We start from the raw sequence: 23,541 nt of genomic DNA on the forward strand, positions 1-23,541 counted from the left end.
ATTGGTCAGCCGCAATGCAATAATCAAATGTAAGGTTAAAGGGTGAGAACACTTTTGGTAGATGTTTGGGTTGTGTAGTTACCTTGCCATGATGTAACTCCAAAGGTGGGCAAGAAAGCAAACAGGACCACTCTGCAGTGCAGGCTCTTATTCGGCCTGTGTAAACGAATGCAAACTATTTAACAAAGCTGATTCGAACCGTACAGAACATCACAAAACCCAGACAAAAAGACAACTTCCTGTTACTATTAAATAGTAACAGGAAGTTGTCATTTTTAATTATTATTATTAATTTGCCATTCATAAAATTGTTTGGGTGTTTTAAACCAGTGCGCAATGTTGCACACTGGAAATTGATTCTTTCCACTCAGGACACTTCAGAAGTTCAGAGTGAAATGTCACAACTGAGAGGGAAAATGTTTAATGGTGATTACCTTTATTTCCATGTTTTACAATAACAACATTTGGCTTTTGACCATAAAACAGGCAATCTCTAAATTGCACTTTAAAATCCCTATCCGTCGGAAACCGTTACACCAGCAACTGCAGCAGTGACATCAATTTAAATCGTATTGCATAGTGGATAAATCCATTGACACAGTAAGGTAATGTACAGCCGATGTGTATGGAAATGTTTAAGTATTTAACTGTAAATATCAAAACATTAACCCAATTACATCATAATGGTCCATTAATCATTTACATCTTATTAAACATAAGGTGATTGATGAAAGATTGGCGACATAGGCACAACAGAGAACCAAATTAATTATAAAGTGCTATAAAATAATTTGTGGCGTTACCACTTTAGAGTTTTACAACAAAAGGTGACAAAAGTATTCATACAGCAATAGAAACTATAACAACACTTACCTCTTCCAGACATTGTTATAATACATAATATACTATGGCATTGTGCACAGAAGGCATAATTTCTCCACAGATAACATTTGAACCTAATTAATCTTTCTTTTTCTTTAAAGGAGTGTGAACAGCCTGGGCCATGGCTCAATGGTCCAGGCACCTTGGCTGGTAATCCAGTCTGGCAGTGTGCCGTGGGTTCGACTCCCGATCCCGACGGCCTTTACTGCATGTCTTCCCCCCCCCATCTCTCTCCCCATTTCCTGTCAGCCTACTGTCTGTTCCTCCATACATTTTTTTAAATAAAGACGAAAGCCACAAAAAAAACATAACAAAAAAAGAAAAGAAAAAAATCAGCTTAAATAAAGTCTCAGTCACTCTTGCCTTACTATCTAAAATCTGTCATAATTGAAACCTTTGGCCTCAGGGGCACAAAAGTTAATAAAACTAATCGTTTTCATGAAAATCTATTTTTGTGTAAAAAAAATAAAAAGTAGATATTCTTTTGGTTGTCACTTCAAATTACGACACATTGTGAGCTTGTAGATTGGCTATTTGGGGAATTTTTCCAAGACACTATTGCACAACAAAGTATAAAATAGCAGACTCAAATATTTAGCCTGTGATGATTTAAAAAAATATATATATTCATGTTTTAATAATGACTGAGTTGATTAGGCCGATTGCAGCCTTCAGTCCATTTATGCTACTGCATTTAAGCCCTTTATGCCCCATCGCGAAAACAGCCAATCTACATGCTCATGTATTGCAATGTGTTTTTCAAGATGTCTTACCCCACAATTAATATTTTGTAGTTGATTAATTCTATTAAGTATTAACTGTCGCGGCCCTAACAGAACGAAAATAACCGTTGGTTCTCAGGGTGTCCAAAGTGTGGATACACTATGAACACAAGTTAACGTCTGCACAGTCAAATATAAATATCCAATACTTTGGATATAGGAAAATATGCCAAGCAGCAGTGGTGTGATCAATTATGGCTTACCAAAGCAATAAGGACACGATAGAAAACTAACTCTATTATCAAAAACAGATATTATTTAACAGATTGGAAATGGGAGTCTTTGGTCAATAACTACCTTTAATTGGCAGCACCTGTCTGTCTTAATCTTAATTGATGGTATGACGGTGATGCTCGTGTTTTACTATTATAATGAAAGCGAGCGATTCAGTGAGCATTGTACGATGACCCATGACTGAGACTTCAGCCTACTGACTCATGTCAATGACCCTCTCATTTATCCGTGTACCCCCATCTGAAAATATTTTGGGGCTGGGGAGGGACCCCCAGAACAGAAGATTTGTCAACATAAAAAAAAAAAAAAAAAAGTTCCAGACTAACATCACTGCGCAGATATTAGTCTGGAACTTGGAAGATGCATTTCCAAGGGGTGGTTAAAAACGTCAACAGCAAAAAGATCTCACTTTGAATAGTGGGCTCTGATTGGTCACCCACAACTCTGGCGGTGAGAAAAATGTAAATGTGATTCAAACTGAGGAGTGCCAGACCAATCCCCACCCCACCCCCCAGATAACCAGTGCCTTTCATCCGGACAGGGCGACAGCGGGGTAGTGGATGAGCTGCAGAGGCTGCGGCCGCTGGTTGTCCTCACTGATACAGGGGCTGAAGAAGGGGAAGGCCTTGCCGCGCGGGCCGCCGGCGAAGGCGTAGAGCAGGCTCATGTCGTCGGCGTTGTAGAAGCACACCCTCCGCTCCTCGCAGTCCAGGAACACCCCGACCCTCTGGGGGGCGCTGCTGACCTGCAGCCGGGTCCAGGGCTGGGTCCCGGCGGAGTACTCGTCTCCGTTCCGCAGCCTCAGCGTCCAGTAGCCCGTCTCGGGGCTCAGCTTGATGCGCGCCTGGCGGTCCACGTCTTCCGACGCCACGCCCATGTCCCACTTGGATTTGGAGCCCACCCCTACCTGGGGGAGGGACGGTGCAACAGGAAAGTCAAACTTGAAAATAATTGTTGAACAATTACAAAAGTATATAGTGGATATAGCCGATCTACAAGCTCACAACGTGACACATTGTGACGTGCTGTGCACTTGTAGATTGGCCATTTTCACTCTTTGCACGATACCATTGTTGTGTTGAAGTATAAAATAAGGCTTTAGTGGTTAATTGATGCGTTTGATTAATTGAATACTTCATTAACAAACCGCACCGCAATCACAATTAGGCAAGCGATGCTGAAAGGTGGTCCATGGTGGTTGATATATATATATATTTTTTTAAAGTCCAAACATTTAACGGCCTTCTGGATTATCCGATTCATGAGAAGGTCATGGATGGAATAATGGTAGATAATGGACACAGTAGCAGCCCTGCTCCCCCCACGTACCTCCCAGTAGTGATCCCAGTGGTGAATAATGGTAGATAACATATTCTGACCTGAGATCAGATTCTAAAAATGTCTTCTACATCCTGACAGTTTTCTGAAAAAGCTATGTTTCTATGTCAGTCGATTTTTTCAAAAATAGCAGACCTACAAGCTCGTATAGCGCACTATGAGCTTGTAGATCTGCTATTTTTCAATAGCTAAAGCATAACATAATGCTAACACCAAAAGGGGTTCCCAGCCAGAATGGGATAATGGACACAGAAGCAGCCCTGCTCGCCCCTACGTACGTACCTCCCAGTAGTGAATAATGGTAGATAATGGACAACGAAGCAGCCCTGCTCCCCCCTAACCCTCCCAGTAGTGATCCCAGTAGTGAATAATGGTAGATAATGGACACAGAAGCAGCCCTGCTCCCCCCTAACCCTCCCAGTAGTGAATAATGGTAGATAAGTACGTACCTCCCAGTAGTGGCGTCCGGACTGGAAGCCCTGTGCGGCCAGGAGGTTGACACACTGCAGGAAGCGCTTGGGGTTGCGCTTGTAGCAGATCATGCTGTCGCTCTCCACCGCCATGGTCCTGTCCCTGGAGATGTAGACACTGGGGTGGGCCGTGTCCACGTCAAACATCAACGGAGCAGGGCCTGGACGGGGGACGGGGACAGGGGGCAATCAAAAAGAGTCTCTGAATTGAAAATGCATGCGTCACGTCACTTTTTGTGACTTTCAGTGATCTTTGCGCAACAATTTGTTATTTCGAAAATTTACAATTTAGGCATTTAGCAGACGCTCTTAATCCAGAGCGACTTACATTAAGCAAGAACAAAACAAGCATGGGAATACATCACATAAAAAGCATTTATCATGAAACATGCGTAAGCTAAGAAAGTAACAGTGGAATATCTATATAATGAAACTATACATATAAACTATACATATATACTACTATGCTATACATTATGTACTATGACGTGCTATCAATACAATGCAATTATAGTGCTGTCTACATAACATGCTATAAGTCTGTATCAAATGCTATCTAAGTCTACAGAAATGCTATCTAAGGGGGTAGGGTAAGTGCTATGGGCCATGATGGAGTCTGAAAAGGTGGGTTTTCAGACTACGGCGGAAGATTGGGAGTGATGCTGCAGTTCTGACTGCAATGGGAAGTGCATTCCACAGTTTTGGAGCCAGAAGGGAGAAGAGTTTGGGACGTGTGGAGCGTTGTCCCGGCGTTTTTAGTGAGGGTACTTCCAGCTTCCCTGCGTTGGCTGATCTGAGTGCGCGGGAGGGTTTGTAGGGTTCAATCATACTTGCAAGATATGGGGGAGCCATACCTTTGGTTGCTTTGAATGCCAGCATCAGAGTTTTGTATTCTGTGCGGGCAGCGACCGGCATTACATATCGTCGCAGTGCCATGCTCTTCTTCGACACCTCTTACTCTTTAGATCTCAGTTCACTTCGGGTCCAGTCTTGTATCTGCCTTTAAGAGGTAGGATGTGCACTGCTACTCTTTGATCCAGTATTTGCTGTATATTCGTGAAATGCTCCTTTACACTTTGATTCAACACCAAAGGCTTGTGCAACAAAGTGCAATTCACTCAAAGTTTGAGGATAAACTTGAACTTGTGTGACAATGGCGAGTCATCTCTCATAAAGATCTACGAGCAGAGCATAGTCTGTTGAAAACCAAAATTGTTACTTTTTAGGCCCAATGGAACTCCTTGCAACTGCTATTGGGGATAATGGTTCTATTTCGTCCCTGCTGACCGCCAGAGGCGGTGCTTTAAGCACTGAATACGTCCCTTCGCGCATGCGCAGTCGAGTATTTATACCAACAATGTCAATTTTGACCCCGTGATGACCCCCGGAGTAGTCTATAACTTCCGGCAGTCACCTGGGGCTCAGTCCCTAATTTCTTCTCGCTGCGCAAGTTGTACACAGTACAGAGTTCTACAGCAGAATTGAACTGCATTGTTACAGAACTATTGAGTTGCTGGTAGTCCCGTGACCATTATTGGTCGGAGTAGCGACGCGCGTTCGCCCTCCAGGAACTGCGACTCTTATCATCTTATCATCTTATATCTTCTTTTCCCCGTGGGAACGAACTAAAGGTAAGCAAACAACCCCTGTGCGCATAGGCTGCGTGCGCGCTGCTTCCCTGCCACACACACGGTTGCGTGCTACGATCGGTGACCTGATAGCGTCCCGTTCAGCACTGGTTAAAGCTGAACGGATAAGTTCGGGTCTCTTTGCCAGCTTACACTGTTTGATTCCCATGCATGCATTTAATTGAATTGTATGCTATGCGGTAGTGCTAGTGACGGCAAGCGTAGCGCTGCCCGCTCCCAGCACGTTAGCCGACATTGCTAATTTGCTATTGTTTATTGTTTAGTTTTCTGTTTAGCCCGTGTCTGCGACGCGGCACGCCGCAGCACGGTGCAACTCGAGTAACACTCATTCTGTGTACTGTAGTGTACTTATTTAATGATACTATTAAGCTTATAGTTTAAGTTTGGCGTTACTTCAGTAACCCCGGATATGTGAATTAGCTTGACTGATTTGGTCGTCACTGTTTTCAAGAGTGTACTTTAATTTCGGCATAGAGTCACTGCCTCTTTATAGGTTGTTGTTTGTCAAATTAGATATATGTAACTATACGTTGTATTGTTATTATTATTATATACTAATTAATAATATAATATTAATAGTATATATTAATATAATAATAATTATATATTATATATATTATATTATTATTATATACTGTATGTAATTATATATTATATATATTGTATTATTATTATATACTATATATAATTATATATTATATATACTGTTCTATCGCTGTTAAAGCACCCCTTAGCCGGCATAGGTGGCGTGCGCGCCCCCTTCCTCCAGCTAAGCGGCCTTTAGCACAGCCAACAGTAGCCTCTGCTGGCACAGGCAGCGTCTGCGCTCCCTCCCTCCAGCATACGGCTCCACCTCTAGCAACCACTAGCGTCCGCGCTCTGGGCTACATCTGTGGGTTACCGATGGACGAACCCTGCCACCACCTGTGCACCTCCTGTCAGGCTCCTCTGCGGCCAGAGGATGGGCATGACCTCTGCCCTGGGTGTCTTGGCCCCCAACATCTGAGGGAGGCACTCGGCGACAACCCATGCATGAACTGCACCATCATGCCCCGGGAGGTGAGGATAGCCAGGTTGGCACAGGTGGAGAAGGTGGACGGTGAGCTTCCCCCATTGGGCATGCTAACCCAACGACAGACCAGGGCTTCCAAGCGTCGATCCACCACACCTGCTACCTCGACCCCTGCTTCCAAGAGAAGGGCGGGGCCTGACCATAGGCTATCATCTAAGGTCGACCAGATGTCTGCCGACCTGGCCCTAATGAGGGCCATGTTCATGGCCCGTCAGCCCGAGATCCAGCCGGAGGACGTAGAACCACCTACTCCGCCGATGCCGCACCTGATCCCTGAGGGTCAGGACCCGGACACACTGTCCCTGGCGGCCTCAGCCACCCACTTCCACGACTATGACGAAAGTGAGGCGGATGGGGCAGAGGCGGCTTCCGAGGCCTCTGAGCAGGGCTCGTACTCATCAGCCCAGACCGGTCTGACTGAGACGGCTGGCGGCTCCATGAGGGCCGCCCTGTACATGGCTCTTGATCATCAGGGCCTGGCTGGACCGCAGCAGGCGGAGTCAGCCCCGTCAAGCCGTTTCTTCAAGAACAAGCCAGCCCCCTCTAGCTTTACCGTTCCTCACTCAGAGGACTTCCTGAAGGAGCTACACACTTGCTGGAGAGACTCGAAGGCTTGCTCTCGTCTCTCTGCCGATGGGCGTATGCTCGCGGCCATGGACAACCCGGAAGGAGTCGGCCTGCAGCGCATGCCGGCTGTGGAGCCCTGCATCGCTTCCTTAGTTGTCGACCCCGACGAGGCGCTACGGCAGGACACCAGGTGCCCCCGACCCCAGTGCAGGACCACCGATGACCTCCTCATAAGGGCTTATGATGCAGGAGCCCGTGCCGGGAGGATCTCCAACTCCCTGTCACACCTCATGCTCGCCCTCTCTGCATCTCTGCAGGCGAACAACGCGAGCGCAGAGCCCGCAGACGCCAACACCCTCTGCGACGCATCACTGGAGGCATTCGGCCTCATGTCAAGAGAGCTGGGACGGATGATGTCCACTCTCGTTCAGGCGCGGCGCCAAGTCTGGCTCTCTCAGGCCAACCTGACTGAGAAGACCAGGGCAACCCTGCGCGGTCTTCCAGTGGTGCCGGGAGCGATATTCGGCCCAGCTGCGAGGGAAGCGCTGGACCGCACAATCCGGGCCAGGGCGGACAAGGAGCAGCTGTCAAGCCTGAGGCGACAGCGCATGCCTCCCCCAGAGGGACCTCCCAACAGGAGCAGAGGCCCCTCGGCCGCCACCCGAGCTCGCCTGCCACAGGCCCCCACTTGGGGCCAGCGCACTTCCCAGCGGACTGAACAGAGGCAGGGCCATAACCCTGGCCGGCCCTCTACTAGGCAGTTTCGTGCCCCGGGCCCTGGGGGACCCCCCCCCAGGGCCCCTAGGGGCCGGGGGGGCAGACGCTGAGACCACGCGGCCGGCCGTCGGATACTTTACACCTCAGCAGCTCAGGTACTGGGCTGCTCAAGCTTCGGACACGTGGGTGATTGCCACCTTAACCCACGGGTACAAGCTTCAGTTCCGACGCCGGCCCCCCACAGCCGGCCGGGTCAGAATGACCACTATAGCCGACCCGGCAAAGGCCCTTGCCCTAGACCAGGAGCTGTCCATCCTCCTGGCCAAGGGCGCCATCGAAGCAGTAGACCCCCGGGAGCACCCCAGGGGGTTCTACTCCACATACTTCCTAGTGCCAAAGAAGACAGGCGGTTTTCGCCCCGTCTTAGACCTGAGGGTGCTAAACAAATACATGAAGGTCATTCCGTTCCACATGTTGACCTCAAGGGACGTCCTGCAATCCATCGCCCACAGGGAATGGTTCACATCAGTGGACCTAAAGGACGCATATTTTCATGTCCCCATTGCTCGGCAACACCGCCAGTTCCTGCGGTTTGCCTATCGAGGCCGCCACTGGCAGTTCAGAGTTCTGCCGTTCGGACTCTCCCTCTCTCCGAGAGTATTCACGAGGTGTGTGGCAGCGGCGCTGGCGCCTCTCCAATCGCAGGGCGTCAAGATCCTGCCATACCTCGACGATTGGCTGATCTGTGCGCCATCCCAGGCGCTGGTAGCCGAGGACACAGCACGTCTCCTGTCCCATGCAGCCCGGCTGGGGTTAAAGGTAAATGTGGAAAAAAGTTGCCTGATCCCATCCCAAACCACAACATTTATTGGTCTGGCGTTACACACCAGAACGATGAAAGCCTGTCCGTCCTCACGCCGGGTGGACGACATTATGAAGTTTCTTCCCATGTTCCGGAGAGGCAGTCGGCTGTCGCTCATCACATTCCTCCGCCTCTTGGGCAAACTGACGTCCGTGGCGGCCGTTGTCCCCCTGGGTTTGCTGCGACTGCGCCCCATGCAGAGGTGGCTGAACAGTTTTCAGTTGGACGCCGAGCGACACAGACACAAAAAGATAACCGTGTCACAACAGTGTCTACTCGCCCTAGCCCCATGGAGAGACAGGGCTTACCTGTCGAGGGGGGTCCCTATGGGGTCCATTCCCTCTCGCAGGGAGATCGTCACCACCGACGCTTGCCCCCTGGGCTGGGGTGCGGTGTGGCAGAGCAGGACAGCTCGCAACCAGTGGTCGGCGGAAGATCGCCGAGACCACATAAACGTGCTGGAGCTACGTGCGGTGCACATGGCTCTACAACGCTTCCTGCCATACTTGAGAGGCAGGCACATACTCGTACGGTCAGACAACACCTCAACCGTATTCCACATCAACCACCAGGGCGGAACCAAGTCTGCACGACTACTAGAGGTGTCCACAGACCTGCTGACGTGGGCGGCCCCCCGTCTCACCAGCCTACGGGCGGTGCACATACCAGGGGAGCGGAACCACCTCGCAGACTTCCTCTCCCGCCAGAAGCCCCCGTCAGGGGAATGGCGCCTCCATCCAGAGGTGGTGCACACCATCTGGGCCCGCTTCGGGAGAGCACAGGTGGACCTATTCGCTTCAGGGGAGTCAACCCACTGCCCTCGCTGGTTTTCCCTAGCGGAAACCATCAGTCCTCTAGGCCTGGACGCACTGGCGCACCCCTGGCCACAGGAGCTGCTCTATGCATTTCCACCACTTCCTCTGGTACGTTCAGTTCTCCAGAGGGTCGTTCAGGAGGGTCACACCATCCTGCTGGTGGCCCCTTTCTGGCCAGGGAGGACATGGTTCCCCCTGCTCCACAGCCTCTGTCACGGAACGCCTTGGCGCCTCCCCGACAGGAGGGACCTACTGTCACAGCTGGGAGGCCGGATCTGGCACCCATGCCCACAACGCCTCCAGCTGTGCGTCTGGCCGCTCAGGGGCCGGAGCCACTGCTGAGCAGCCCGGTGAGATACACCATACTGAACGCCAGAGCGCCGTCCACCAGGCTACAGTATGACAACAGGTGGAAGCTGTTTTCCAGCTGGTGTAGGGATCGGGGCGAAGACCCAGTACACTGCCCTGTACCCAAAATCCTGGAGTTCCTACAATCTCTACTAGGTAAGGGCCGGTCCCCCTCTACCTTGAAGGTTTACGTGGCAGCAATTTCCTGCCGCCATGTGGCAATTAACGACCGCACAGTAGGGAGCCACAACCTGGTGTCCCTCTTCCTGAGAGGGGCTCGGAGGTTGCATCCCCCGAGAGCTCCGAGGGCTCCGTTATGGGACCTTAACCGGGTACTGGACGCCCTGTGCGGGCCTCCCTTCGAACCCTTGGCACAGGCCGAGCTGAAGTGGGCGTCATACAAGACATCCCTTCTCCTGGCCATTACATCGGCAAAGCGCGTCAGTGAACTGCACGCTCTGTCAGTCAGTGAAACATGTCTGAGGTGGAACGCAGACGGCTCGGGGGTCACGCTGTGGCCAAACATAGCATTCCTCCCGAAGGTGCTGTCGCAGGCTCACCTCAACCAGCCTATCAGGCTGGCTCGATTTAACCCCCCACCTGGAGAGGGGACAGACAAACTGGAGCTGTTGTGCCCAGTCCGGGCTCTGAGAGCCTACATTGAAGCTACTGCACGCATCAGGCGGGCAGAGCAGCTATTCCTTTGCCATAGTGGTGTGAACAAAGGCGGCGCTCTCTCCAAGCAGCGCCTGTCCCACTGGATTGTAGACACAATCAGCCACGCCTATGAGGTAAGTAACCTCCCCGTACCATCAGGTGTACGGTGCCACTCTACAAGGAGCATTTCCACATCGTGGGCTGCCATGAGAGGGGTGCCCTTGGAGGACATTTGTGCCGCCGCCTCATGGGCTTCGGCAGGCACTTTCTCAAGATTTTACAGGGTGAACGTGGCCACTCCCCACCCATTGGACGTGGTCCTCTTCCCCGAATCCTCCGGTTCTACCCTTTGAGGTTTGTAATCAGGATTCCTCGTGACTTGTCTGGTATAAGTCATTCAGTGCTTAAAGCACCGCCTCTGGCGGTCAGCAGGGACGAAATAGAACGATAGTTACGTATGTAACTACGGTTCTATGAGTCCTGAATGACCGCCAGAGGCACTCTTGTCACTCAGAATCCTCGTGTTCTCGCGAGAAGATTCTGTAGGGACTGAGCCCCAGGTGACTGCCGGAAGTTATAGACTACTCCGGGGGTCATCACGGGGTCAAAATTGACATTGTTGGTATAAATACTCGACTGCGCATGCGCGAAGGGACGTATTCAGTGCTTAAAGCACCGCCTCTGGCGGTCATTCAGGACTCATAGAACCGTAGTTACATACGTAACTATCGTTTCATGCAACTACTTGCAACCTGTTGGTTGCACAGAGTTGCATGGAAAATTGCTGGTGTGGTTTGGGCCTTAGAAAATAACAAATGGATCCAATGTTATCCAAGATATTTAGTCACAAGCTAATACTTTTCATTGGTTAAATAAATATATATAAAACCCACTAACAGACCTAAACCACATACAAAAACAGCAAAAGTAGTAGGCTCACAACGTATCGCTTGTGACACGCTTGTAGAATGGATCGACTATTTTCGCTACTTCGAAGTAGGGCAAAGTTGAAATATGGACATACTGCCTGACTTCGACGATATACAACGTGATCTGGTAATTGCTTTAATGATGTCCTCTGACCACAGAGGTACGTTTGTATCTCTGGTATTCCTGGACTTTTAATTACACCCATCTCAGAGGGGAAATTATCTCGTAGAGCCGTCACTCACGATCATGACATTTGACGAGTAATTCCCATACAAGTAATTACGATTGACAATTAAATTGTGATTTTGGCATTGAACCTTGGAGCATATAATTTAACATTTCTGTTTTGGCTTTTAGACGATACAAATAAATACAAAGAAATTACTGACAATGACGGGTACCTTAGTACCAATAATCAAAATGCACTGTACTATGGCCATAATAGGATATACAGTAACTCAAGAACATATTTTAAGTAGCAGAAATGGCAGATCTACAAGCTCACAGATCTGCGACTTCCGCTTGAAAACGTACGTACGTACTATTAACATTTTTCAACACTGAACCGATTATGACAATTATGCAAAAACAATAGTGAATATCTCAAATAATGAAGATGATCTAATAATTTTTATTACCTGGCTTCAGAGAGCTGAACATCTTCCTCCATGTGATGTACTGCAGTGGAGCCATGTATTTGCTGCTGAACGCATGGATGTCCAGCTCTGGGGCTGCACCGACTTGCACACATGATCTGATGATAAGGCAAACACATTTACCTTCACACATCACGGCTCACTAATCCTCAGCACAATATGGCACTGCCTGGACATAGTAAGTGGAAATGAACACAAATGACGCGTGCGACAGGAGGTTGACAGCTACAGTATATTGAAGTGAACAACACTCACCGTAGCTGTGGGAGCTAGAAAGAGAGGGAGAGGGAAAAAGAAGAGGAGCTGAGACAAAACAACGAACAAACAACTCTAACCGTGAACATTGAACACAAAATGGTTGTCGATTGTGCTGATGGTAATACGTTTTCTGTACAATGAATTATTTGTTCAACACAAAGATCAAATCAAATCCAATTAGACATCACGTCTTTGATTTACAGGTGTATTCTGTATATTCAATGAGTAAAAAGTAGAGCCACACTGTACTATAGCTCCCTTAATTTTCCAACCTTTTATTGCATAGTTACAGTGTGGTGTGTTCGGGTGCAGTTCTTAGTTTAGACAGTTTTTGGTTTAGACTAGTCATTGGTTAGACCAGTCATTAGTCCTACAACTACAACCTATCTCAAACCCTCACCCTAAACCTAATCTCCCACGGGGCAGCACACCTAAACCTAACCTTAACCCATGTCTAACCAATGACTAGTCTAAACTAAGTATGCACCCCGTGTGTTCCCATGCTCATCTTAGACACCTCTTACTCTTTGATCTGAGTTCACTTCAGGGCCAGTCCAGTATCTGCCTTTAAGAGGTAGGATGTGCGCCGCTACTCTTTGATCCAGTATTTACTGTATATTCGCAAATGCTCCTTTACAGGTACACTTTGATTCAACGACAAAAGCTTGTGCAACAAAGTGCAATTCACTCAATGTTTGAGGATAAACTTGAACTTGTGTGACAATGGCGAGTCATCTCTCATAAAGATCTACGGCTACAGCTCGGCTCACCTCGGCCAGCACGCTGGTATCAGAGGCTGCGTCGTCGGCCCGCTGAAGGAGTCTGATGTTTTCCTCCAGCTCCGCCACGGCCTCCTTGCTGGCCTCCAGGTGGCGCTGGAGCTGCTCCAAGGTCTCCTCCTGCTCTCTCCTCAGCTGCTCCTGCATGCAGGCCTCCTCCTCCTGCAGGATCTGCCGCAGAGCGTTGAATTCCCCGTGGACGCGCGCCTGCAGCTCCACTCCCGCTCTCTGAGGCAAAAAGGGACACATGGGTGGCTCTTTGTCGACTACAGAAACTACACAGACCGTGGCTTATTTAACTTGTTCTGGGTTTGTTTCCATAAGCTACGGCTCGGTTTCAGATAAGGTTCTCAGAACCTCATTTGGGCCCAGCTCAGGTGGTGTTACTAACTTGAGTGAACTTGTACTTTAAAGTATTTTTCTTGCTCAAAAGCTAAAATGGCAGACCTGCAAGCATTGCGAGTCTTTCGAACCAATAGCCTACTCAATCTTGCTCATGTAGTTTAATCGAATAATCAAGAACTAAGAAGCTTTCCTTTCTTTCTCTTTTCATAAAAATCAACTAAACAGAAACAACTCCAGATCCCAGAACTCCACAATTGTTTTTTAAGCCCTGTATTATACTTTTTTGTACAAATAAAATATAGTCGATCTACAAGCTAAACTTGTAATCTACTATTTTCATAATAAATCATTCATTAATCATAATTGAGGCAAAAATCTGAAATAACCGTAATACTGACTTGAAGTCATATTGCCTCCCAGCCCTATTCTGTTTGCACTGATAAAACGTTCAAAAGGGGGTGCTATATGACCAGACAGTAAGTGTATAGGCCACGTATTAAATCCAATAAACCACATGAACCAATAAACTTGACCAATAAAGATTGATTCTGATAAAATTGCATCATCCCCAGTTCAATTCCAGCATGGTGACATTTGTGCTGTCTCTCTACAACGCCCTTTTGAAATACAAATAAATGAGAAAAAGTATTTAAGCTACAGTAAAGCAACAAAAGAATAGTTAAGTAGTAATAATGCCTGCCCAAAAACAAACGTGGATCAAAGACCAATAAGATAAATATGCAATTCTAAGGGAGATGTACATTTATTTGTGGGAGTGTATAAAACATCTCCCATAACTTGGGCACCATCTGACCGATGTGCGTCACTCATAGATGTGTTGTGCTGAGAGGGAGTGGTTGTCCAGGCCAGAAGCCAAAATATCTGTATCTGTCAGTGTGTGTTCGCAGGCATTGGCTTCCCTGAATGGCAAACCCAAATTAACCGATCGGCTTTACGGTCAGCTAAGCTTTGTGTCACATTTGTTCCACTGTTGTATTGGATATATAATTTGCTTTTATATTGCGATTATACAGCAGTTACCCATAAAAAAAAACTACTCAACTACAAACTACTCAAAAGTCTACTCAATTTCATAATATCCAAGATATTCGATGAAAGAATCAAACATTTTACCATCTGCTTGAAAAGCCTGCTGGGCTATATAACCTCTGGGGTTGGCTTCCTCTATAACCTCTGGGGTTGGCTTCCGCGACCAATATGGTCGCATAGGATGCCGTACTTACGACCTGGCGTCCTGATTGGCTGCCTCGGCTCTACGCAAATCAGACACTTTTAATGCCAGCAACAACCCATAGTTTTAAACGGTCGCGTGCACCAAGGGATAACAGGCAGGTACACACACACAATACTTCAATTCTTGTTTTAATAACAGATGTAGACACTACGACCAGAAATGTTCCATGTAAACATCTAGCTTAGCTAGTGGCCACTACCTGCGGGGACTGCCCAGCACACCTGCCTTTTGTGTTTTGATTAGGCATGCGTGATGGTCCTTTGAAGTACGGGCAGAGAGCTATTTCAAGCCAATTCCTAAAACAAAAAAATCCTTAGTGAACGGACAACTTTAGGTCTTAGGCAGAATGTTGCAATATACTGTAGTGTAGATGGCAACTAGAACCCCAAAAGGGGTTCCTGTGCTGAACAGACAACATTCAGACATCCAAAACCATTCCCGGTTCCTATCCTGGATTATTTTCCAAATATAGAATTTCTTCCATCATGTAAAAACTAAATTAAACTCCTGCTGCTCCTCAGTAATGGCAGTATATCTACCCACCTCAGCTCAACTGCCAGAGGTAATGCTCCTTAGCTGGGTATAGAGGCACAGGCTGTATCGTATACATAGATGTATAAATACAGGCCTGTACTGGCATCATGATGATGGGTACTCCTCCAACAACGGGTACAAGTAGTTCTCAGACAAGTATTACAGGTATTGCATAACCACATATGACACGCATTCCCACATTGTGTCGTTCTTGACTTAAATCAGTCCCGGATATAATAAACGTATCACCAAACTGTACACAAAACAAAGCATCTTTGTTTTGGTCTAAATGTAATGCTGATTAAGACAACGATGGTGACAGGGTGCTTGTTTAACTCAGCAAGCTTATAGAATGTACATGAATGACTGGTGATGTACTGTAGCTAGCAACGCTCTAAATGCAAATCTGCTTTAGCTAACAAACAAGCTACTCTGCCATGAGCACAAATTACATTAGCCAACGCTGGCAGGAGGAATGCATCGCTGATGGCACAACCCAGTCCAAATAAAGAAAAGGTACTTACTTACAGTCTGCATCTGCTGTGCTTTGCAGATATGAAAGGCAAACAGAGTGACTTGCCGTACTACATCTGCAAACACCACCCAACTATGCACATAGGCATATTGCAGCCATTAGGAGCGATATGTCAATTCTTATCTGTTAAGTGCTGCTCTCGCAAAGGGTGGTGGAGGAGTGTACCTTTATGGCGTCCATCTTGTCTTTGTCCCGGCGGATCACGTTCATGAAGTCCTCCCTCTTCAGCCGATGGCTCTCCAATGAATCATTCATTTGTTTCTGAGGACACAAACACACCATTCTAAAATCACCTTTTAAAGATTTTATTCGCCACATCTCATACATGTATTGTGCAGTGAAATGTGTGACATACTCTGCCAGACTGCATAAGCAATGTCCAAACTCAATAGATTACAAGGTATACTATGGGGGGGGGGGGGGTCAGGTCAGATCAACATATGGAATGAATTCTGTACAGAGCGTGTCTTGAGTGTACAGGGTTTGATGAGGTTAGATCAACATATGGAATGTCAAAACAGGTCAGCTCCATATATGGAGATCTAAGGGTGGCAGCGGGGGCAGTGTCCTGAGTGTACAGGATTTGATGAGGGCCCAGATAGGGCCGGGCCTTAAATTTCGGGCCTGTTGAGAACTCTAGCTTTCGCCGGCTGCCAGGCACTAATAATTTTAGAGTTTAAATGGACAGGTAGGTATCAGTCAAAACGGAGACATCGAAGAGGAAGGATGGATAGGGAAGGATCAACATATGGGATGTCAGAACAGGTCAGTTCCATGAGATCTAAGGGTTTAAGGTCAGATGTAGAGTTGCTGGCCAATATTGATGACATCAGGGACCTCCATATATGGGCTTAATATTGATGACATTATCCCCGATGATGTCACGTGATGTCATACCTGGGGTGCATGTTCTTGATAGGGGAGATCAGATTCTGATAACATAGATAACCGCTAAACATTAATTTGTACTTGGATCCTTTCTGTTGATAAGCCATATTGCCTCTCATATAAAGTCATATCAAAACGGAGAGGACCTTTGGTCCAAGGCATTGTAAAGAGTAACATGTAAGTAAGTAAGTAAACTTTCTTTATAAAGCACCTTTCTTAACAATGTTACAAAGTGCTGTACAATGAACACAATAAAATCAATCATAATTAAAACAGGACAGTACAACAAGCAAATAAGAACAACATAATCAAGTCAAATAACATCAGAAAAATGTTCCCGAAATAAAAACGTTTTCAGCAAACTTTAAAAAAATATTGACAGACTCAGCATTTTTCAAAGTGCAAGGCAGGGCGTTCCATAGAGTAGGTGCAACTACTGCAAAAGCACGGTCACCCTTTTTCTTTCGCTTAGTCCCAGGAACCATTAGGAGGCCTTTATCAGAGGATCGCAGGGATCTCACATTGACCTTGGGCCGGGGGGCAGAAGAATAAGATCACAAATATACGGTGGGGCCAGTCCATGTAGGGCTTTAAAAGTAGTTAAAAGGATTTTGTGATGTGATAAGTAGAGTCACAATGAGCCTGTTTGAGCAATTTCACACTTCTGATATTATCAATTCTGGATCTGGACTCTGACCAAAATAACAACTGCATTACCTTTTTCACTCAAAAGTCCATCTGACTCAGACCGACCACTTCAACCGACATCCCTATTTTGGGAATGTCATTACACGCGACACTTTTCCAAACTTCAAAAATAGCTAATCTACAAGCTCAATATCGGATCTACAAGCTCAGAGGTCATTGCAAGGTTGTGAGCTTGTAGACTGGCCATTTTTGCTGCCATTGTATGATGAACTATACTGTAATACTGTAGATTAGGTTATGGCCCCCTGTAGGCGATCTGAAAACAAAAAATGGTAATGGCATTATTATTAAAAAATGATCCAGAATGCCACAGCACGCTTTGACTTCAACCAGCCCAAAGAAAAAAGCCTGTCGTCTCCTCCTTCTCACAAAAACAAAGTACAGAGTACAAAACACTGATGCTGGCACACAACGCAACCAAAGGCACCCCCATATCTTCAAAGCCTCACAGCCTCACAGGGAAGCGGAACTCCAAAGAATCGATTAATCAACGTTCGTTCAATAAGCACAGGAATCGATCTTGAAATAACAAATCGACTATTCTATAAAAAAAATTAAGCGGCCCATTTTGGTCCGCCTGCCATGCATGCGCCTCGCCTCCTCTTTCCCCCCTCTTGTTAACAACAAGGAAGTCGACTGAACAAGTGCAGCTGCAGTCCCAGGAAAAATAAATCAAAAGTGTGGTTGCATTTTTAAATACCGTATTTGAATAAAGGTTGTACACGAGAGTGAAATTAACCGCTGGGAAAATATAAATGAGGCTGACTAAGGCCGGTACACGACCTACCCTGTCAGACTAGCCGATTAAAATAGCATAAATCTGTGCCGTTTATTTCTAATAAAAAATGATTTCGCCATTGTCAGCGATATCTTTTATTTTTCTTGTCTGAAGACTGACCTTTTCTCTTTGGCATTTAATTGCACCTGATCGTATTATTTTAATTATGTAGCCTATTTGGCAATTTTCCTGTGTTTTTTTTAATGATGTTCTTTTTGTCTGTGCGCCGATGGGCGCTGGTGATGTTCCGCTTGTTTCAGCCTGTAGATAAAGTTTGATTTGATTTGATAGGCCTATATTGGAGCAGGTGCTGGCAAATAACTAATTACTGTAATGCCAGTCAAGTTGCGCAAATGTCAGATCAATTAGCAGAGCGGAGATGCTCTCAGTCATGCACTGTCTGCAGCACAATAATGACCAGATCTCTTCTTAAAGTTTACTTATTATGGTTTACTTTCAACCATAAACCATAATATGATTGACAAACCTTGGATTGAAATTCTTCATCAACCAGCAGCGCATGCAGCATGACTATGAGGTAACTGATTTATCCATCGGCATCGCATCGCTTTTTCCCATCAAAGTGCCTGTATACGCACACTCACAGTCACACTAACTTTATGGTCAATTAAATCAACAGTGGTTGATTTTATGTGTCAGGCTTGAAGAGTTCATTCATGTTACCGTTCGTTTACAATTGACAGGAGTTTGGATTACATAGACATGATGAACTTCCAGTAATCAATCAGAAGTGAGCAGCCCCATAACATAATAGGCAGCCTTCTGTTATCTTACATCTTTGGCACATAGGGGAAATGCTCCTATCAATCTTGTGTAAGCGGGGTAAAGTAAGTTCTGTGAAAAATGTTAAATTGTATCTGTCTATGTTTGGTGGAAATCAGAACCCTCTGAGCTCTCTCTAAAATGATTTCCCAATCCACATCATCATAAGTGCATCCCAAGTCTGTCTCCCATTTATGTTTAATGTTCAATGTATTGTAAATGTTTTTTGTCTTTTAACCTGTAGCAATAGCTAGCTATACTCAGGCAAATACTGAAGTTATTAAAAAAGAAGCCTATCCATCATTGCCGTAGAGGAGTAAGTATTATTTTGTTAGGCCTATAGAAAATAAACGAGCCCTGATGAAGACCGTATAGGTTGAAACAATAAAGTTTTCCTCCTTTTTAACTATTAAGTGTGCCCGGATCTCTTTCTATAGATGTGTTATCCCGATTGATCCCAGGAGCACCTTTTTACTTTGTATACCTGCACACCTCCTGAACACCTGGTTGCTTCCTTGCCTCTTACTCACCTTAGCCTGTTGCACTTGCCCTAGCCTTGGCGACCTTGCAGGCTATGCAACTGCCAGGTTATTTGTAGACCTGGCGTCCTATATCGTGTGTATAGTTTGTACGTACGTTTGTATGTATGTACGGATTATCGATTTCTTTAATATTTACTGTTTCCCTTGCTTACTGTAAATCACTATGGATTAAGTGGGTCTGCTAAATGGCTAAATTGTAGACTACAACTTACTTTTCACTTTTTATATCATAAAGCTGTCAGGGCCACCCTAACCCCCAATTCACACAATGACCATAAGTCTACTTCCTTGTTCTGAGACGTTTTGCACATCCATTTAATGGAAAAACACGACCTAAAATGTTTGTTAACAAAACCAGAAGACTGATGACGAATAGAAAACCTTCTACTGATCCCTTTGGGGAGATTCAGTAGTCATGGCAGTACCGCAAGTTATGAAACACAGGACTGATACAGACAGAGATACAACTATGGGTTAGGGGAGAAAAACTGAGTACACAGACAGGGATTAGGATTCGGAATGAAGTCCCAGAGAACCAAAGGACACGTGAACCCACCTGTAGGTTCTTGACGTAGCTCTCAGACGTGCTGGCCCTGACCTTGTCCACCATGGCCGACACCAGGTAGTTGGTCTGGAACTGTTTGCTGCTGAACTCTTTGCGGCACTGCGGGCAGCTCACGGGCCCGTATGTCCCTCTCCAGTAGCGCGAGATGCAGGCCTTGCAGAAGTGATGCATGCACGCCAGCATCACAGGCTCTCTGAACAGGTCGCAGCAGATGGCGCACGTGAGGTCCTCGCGCAGGCTGCTGCCCTTTTGGCTCGGGGGCGCAGAGACAGCAGCAGAAGCCATGATGTCGCAGAACCAAAGTCCAGGGTTTCCTCGACACTGATGAAGTGAAAGTTAATTAAGAGAGAGAAAATTAGTCTAGAGGAGTGGTTCCCAAATATTTTAGCTCAAGACCCAAAAAATACATTTGTTTGCCTGGGGACCAAGCTAGTGAAAATAGCCGATCTACAAGCTCATGTGTCGCTTCGCAAACATTTATTTTCAAATTTATTCGATTTATTTTATTTCTTCATGAAATTACTGGAAAAAAATCATTATATTTTTAATTCGTTTTTTGAAAATGTTTTGAAATAATAATAATTAAAAACAACAGATAAATGGACCCATAAAAATGTGTCCGCGACCCACAAATGGGTCCCGAGTCCCGACCCAGACAGAGGGGTCCTCCACACACATAGGGTGCACTTTTTATTTCCCCCCCCCCCCCCCCCCGTCACCTGTTTTTTTCTTAGTCTTTGGAGTGTGTATTCTAAGATTCTGCCAAATACCAGGCTAGAAATGTGTGCCCCACGGGGATTAATCTTAACCCTTTCTTACACCCGTCCCTAAACCACAGATGGGGCGGATGGAAAATAGCATAACTTTTTGATCTGAACTGAAAGAGACAGTGTTGGCATGGCAGAGAAACAGGAGAAGAATCGCCCAGTCAGCTGACATGACTGAGCAAACAGCTATTTGAAAAACACACGGCAGGTTCCTGTTTTGAGTAAATGAGATTATATTAGGCAAAGTTATCGTTAAAGGGAGATGCCAGCCACCCGTCAAAGAAAACTAATTTGATGGGTGGCTGGCATCTCAGTCACTTGGGAGAGACTCGGATTAGAGCCGCTGCTTCTTTGCCTGGAAAGGAGCCCGCTTAGGTGGTTCGGGCATCTGGTCTGGTCTTTCGGGTGTCTCCCTAGGGAGGTCCTCGAGGCACGTCCCACTGGGAGGAGACCCCGGGGCAGACCAAGGCACAGTTGGAGGAAACACATCGATTCACTGGCCTTGGATCCCCCAGGGATCCCCCAGGAGGAAGTTACTAATGTTGCTCTGGAGAGGGAAGTTTGGAGCTCTCTGGTAGAGCTGTTGCCCCCGCGAATCGACTATGGATAAGGCAAGCAGTTGAAGATGGGGTCATCTCTATGTTCCCCAGGTTCTATGTTCCCCACTTACCTTAGGGTTTAGGGTTAACGTTATAGGTTTCTGGTTTAAGGATTTCAGTGTTTTGTACTATACAATTGTATGTGTAAGTACAGAACAAAGAATGTTTGTTTTTGCCATCTTTGTTGAAGAGACTGAGCAATTATGTTTTATTTTATGCCAGTGTTATTTTTGTTAGTAGCCTAGGCAGGACTAAACTTCTGAGCTTAAATCTGAATTAGCTACTATAAGTAAGACTAAGTTGCTAAAATACTTTTAGTCTTACTAGAATTACTAAAATTACTAGTATAGGTTAGGTTTCTGGTTTAGGTATAGTCTAAGTGGGGAACAAACAACCTTTTAGGACTTTTAAGACTAGTACTGGTAGTAAGTAAAACGTTTTTATTCATTTTTTTACTCAAACACATTTTAAAGACAAATATTTTACTTACTAGGGAAAAAAACTTACTACTCGAGCTCAGCTCGAGTAGATTGCATTGATGCATTTGTCAATGCATTGCATTGACAAACAAGAAAATGTACTTTGTATTTTGTACTTTTGGACACTTTTAAAGCAAGTATACTCCAATACTTCAACTCAAGCACTGGTTGAGGTTTGATTGATTGAAAACTTTATTAACAGTTTGTAGATTGTGAAATAACTAAGGGAAACCACAGTTCAATATAAGGTCTGCTAAAGGATTAATAAAACAATCCAAGAAGGCACTTAAGTCTTGTTTCCATCTGGGCCCTCCATTTTCAATTAATCAGAAGATTTAATGACATACAATGATACAAATAATAGTACTATGCAATCAAAAGAAGAAATGAATAAAGGGGGCGGGGACTTTGTCCTAACTAAACAACAACTTGGTTGGGTGGTCAGCAAAAACTATGATAATATTAACGTCTATTGTGCTCATTTTCTGAGGTTTAATGTTAATCAGCTTGTGGGGGGTTGGGCCCGTGGGCGGGGGGTGTCAAGTGACAGACCACGAGACATTATAATCTTATAAAAGTAATTCGTCCTACTATCAGGTATGCACATTTGGACTGATCTATACTTCGTCGTACGTAGGACTGTCTGCGATGGTGTCGCGCGGCCACAAAAATAGCGGATCTGCAAGCTCACAACGCATCACATCGGCAACGCATTGTGAGCTTGTAGATCTGTATTTGTTTTTTGCATCGCTGCATGCCTGGCTTGCTGCTGCTGTGCTGTCTGACAGTGACATGACAGCGTTTTAAAGAAAAACGTGAAAAGGTGAATGTACAATGAATTAACTAATGAACGCATTGAGTGGACTTACGTGGTCTGTTGTTGTTGGCGGAGCTGTCTGTTTGTTGGGCCCAGAATGGCGACAGATCAAAGTTTCTGACCACCTGCTTTGTTTTGATCTGTCCTGCTTTGTTGGTCCCGGAACAGAACAAGGAACACTGTGTACAGATACAAGTCCTCAGCCCATAGCCCGGAGGGACGCTGCCGCTGTGATTGGCTGACTGGTTGACTAGCAACCGATCAAGCCATTGACTTGAGTTTCGTACAGTAGCCTACAACTTGCAACTAAGTACAGTCGTATGACTGACAGCATGTGTTCCTTTTAGCATCATTGTACAATCAGTCGCACCGCTGTACTTTTATGCAAACTGTTTGATTTTTAATCAATCAATCAAAACAGGCAACAGGGAACAATATTAATTACCTTGAAATGTAACTGCATTTTAATTAACAGTATTGGTTGAACATTGCAGTCGCGCACGCGCACGCGCACACACACACACACACACACACACACACACACACACACACACACACACACACACACGTTTTAACCATTTATTTATGTCCACACATATATGCAGGATATGCATACAAGGACACAAATATTATAGGTGCATTAAAGTTACATCTGCAAAGTCATGGCATGTGTTTTCATTATACAGGCATGTCACACAGTACTCGAGTCTATGGGTATAAGTAACAGCGTCTCCGCCATATATGACGGCTGCCAATTATAGCAGAAACACCACAATACAGCTTTGCCAGCCTTTTTGCCTCCTTTTTGGGCATCCCAAGTTGTTGGAACCCGGTGTTGGAACCCGGCCTCTAACAACCAGTCTGTGCGTACTGCGTATGCCCTCTAGGCTGCCAAATATAAAGACAAATAGTGTGCACCTATAGCCCAGC

At 45.9% G+C, this 23,541-nt stretch overlaps 1 protein-coding gene across 1 annotated transcript; it reads right to left on the reverse strand.

Annotated features, from left to right (window-relative positions):
* Nucleotides 1-415: 415 nt before the first annotated feature.
* trim105 (tripartite motif containing 105) lies at nucleotides 416-22,775 on the reverse strand. The gene is made up of 8 exons (XM_080774587.1): nucleotides 22,664-22,775; nucleotides 19,941-20,270; nucleotides 15,851-15,946; nucleotides 13,008-13,244; nucleotides 12,235-12,248; nucleotides 11,962-12,077; nucleotides 3,686-3,867; nucleotides 416-2,805 (listed from the first exon to the last, which is right to left on the reverse strand). Exons 2-8 carry the CDS (start codon nucleotides 20,232-20,234, stop codon nucleotides 2,428-2,430), a joined length of 1,317 nt encoding a protein of 438 aa, XP_080630713.1. The 5' UTR covers nucleotides 20,235-20,270; nucleotides 22,664-22,775; the 3' UTR covers nucleotides 416-2,427.
* Nucleotides 22,776-23,541: the final 766 nt, after the last annotated feature.

This window comes from Protomyctophum bolini (assembly GCF_963924005.1).
Source record: "Protomyctophum bolini genome assembly, chromosome: 10".
NCBI classification, from domain to species: Eukaryota; Metazoa; Chordata; class Actinopteri; order Myctophiformes; family Myctophidae; genus Protomyctophum; species Protomyctophum bolini.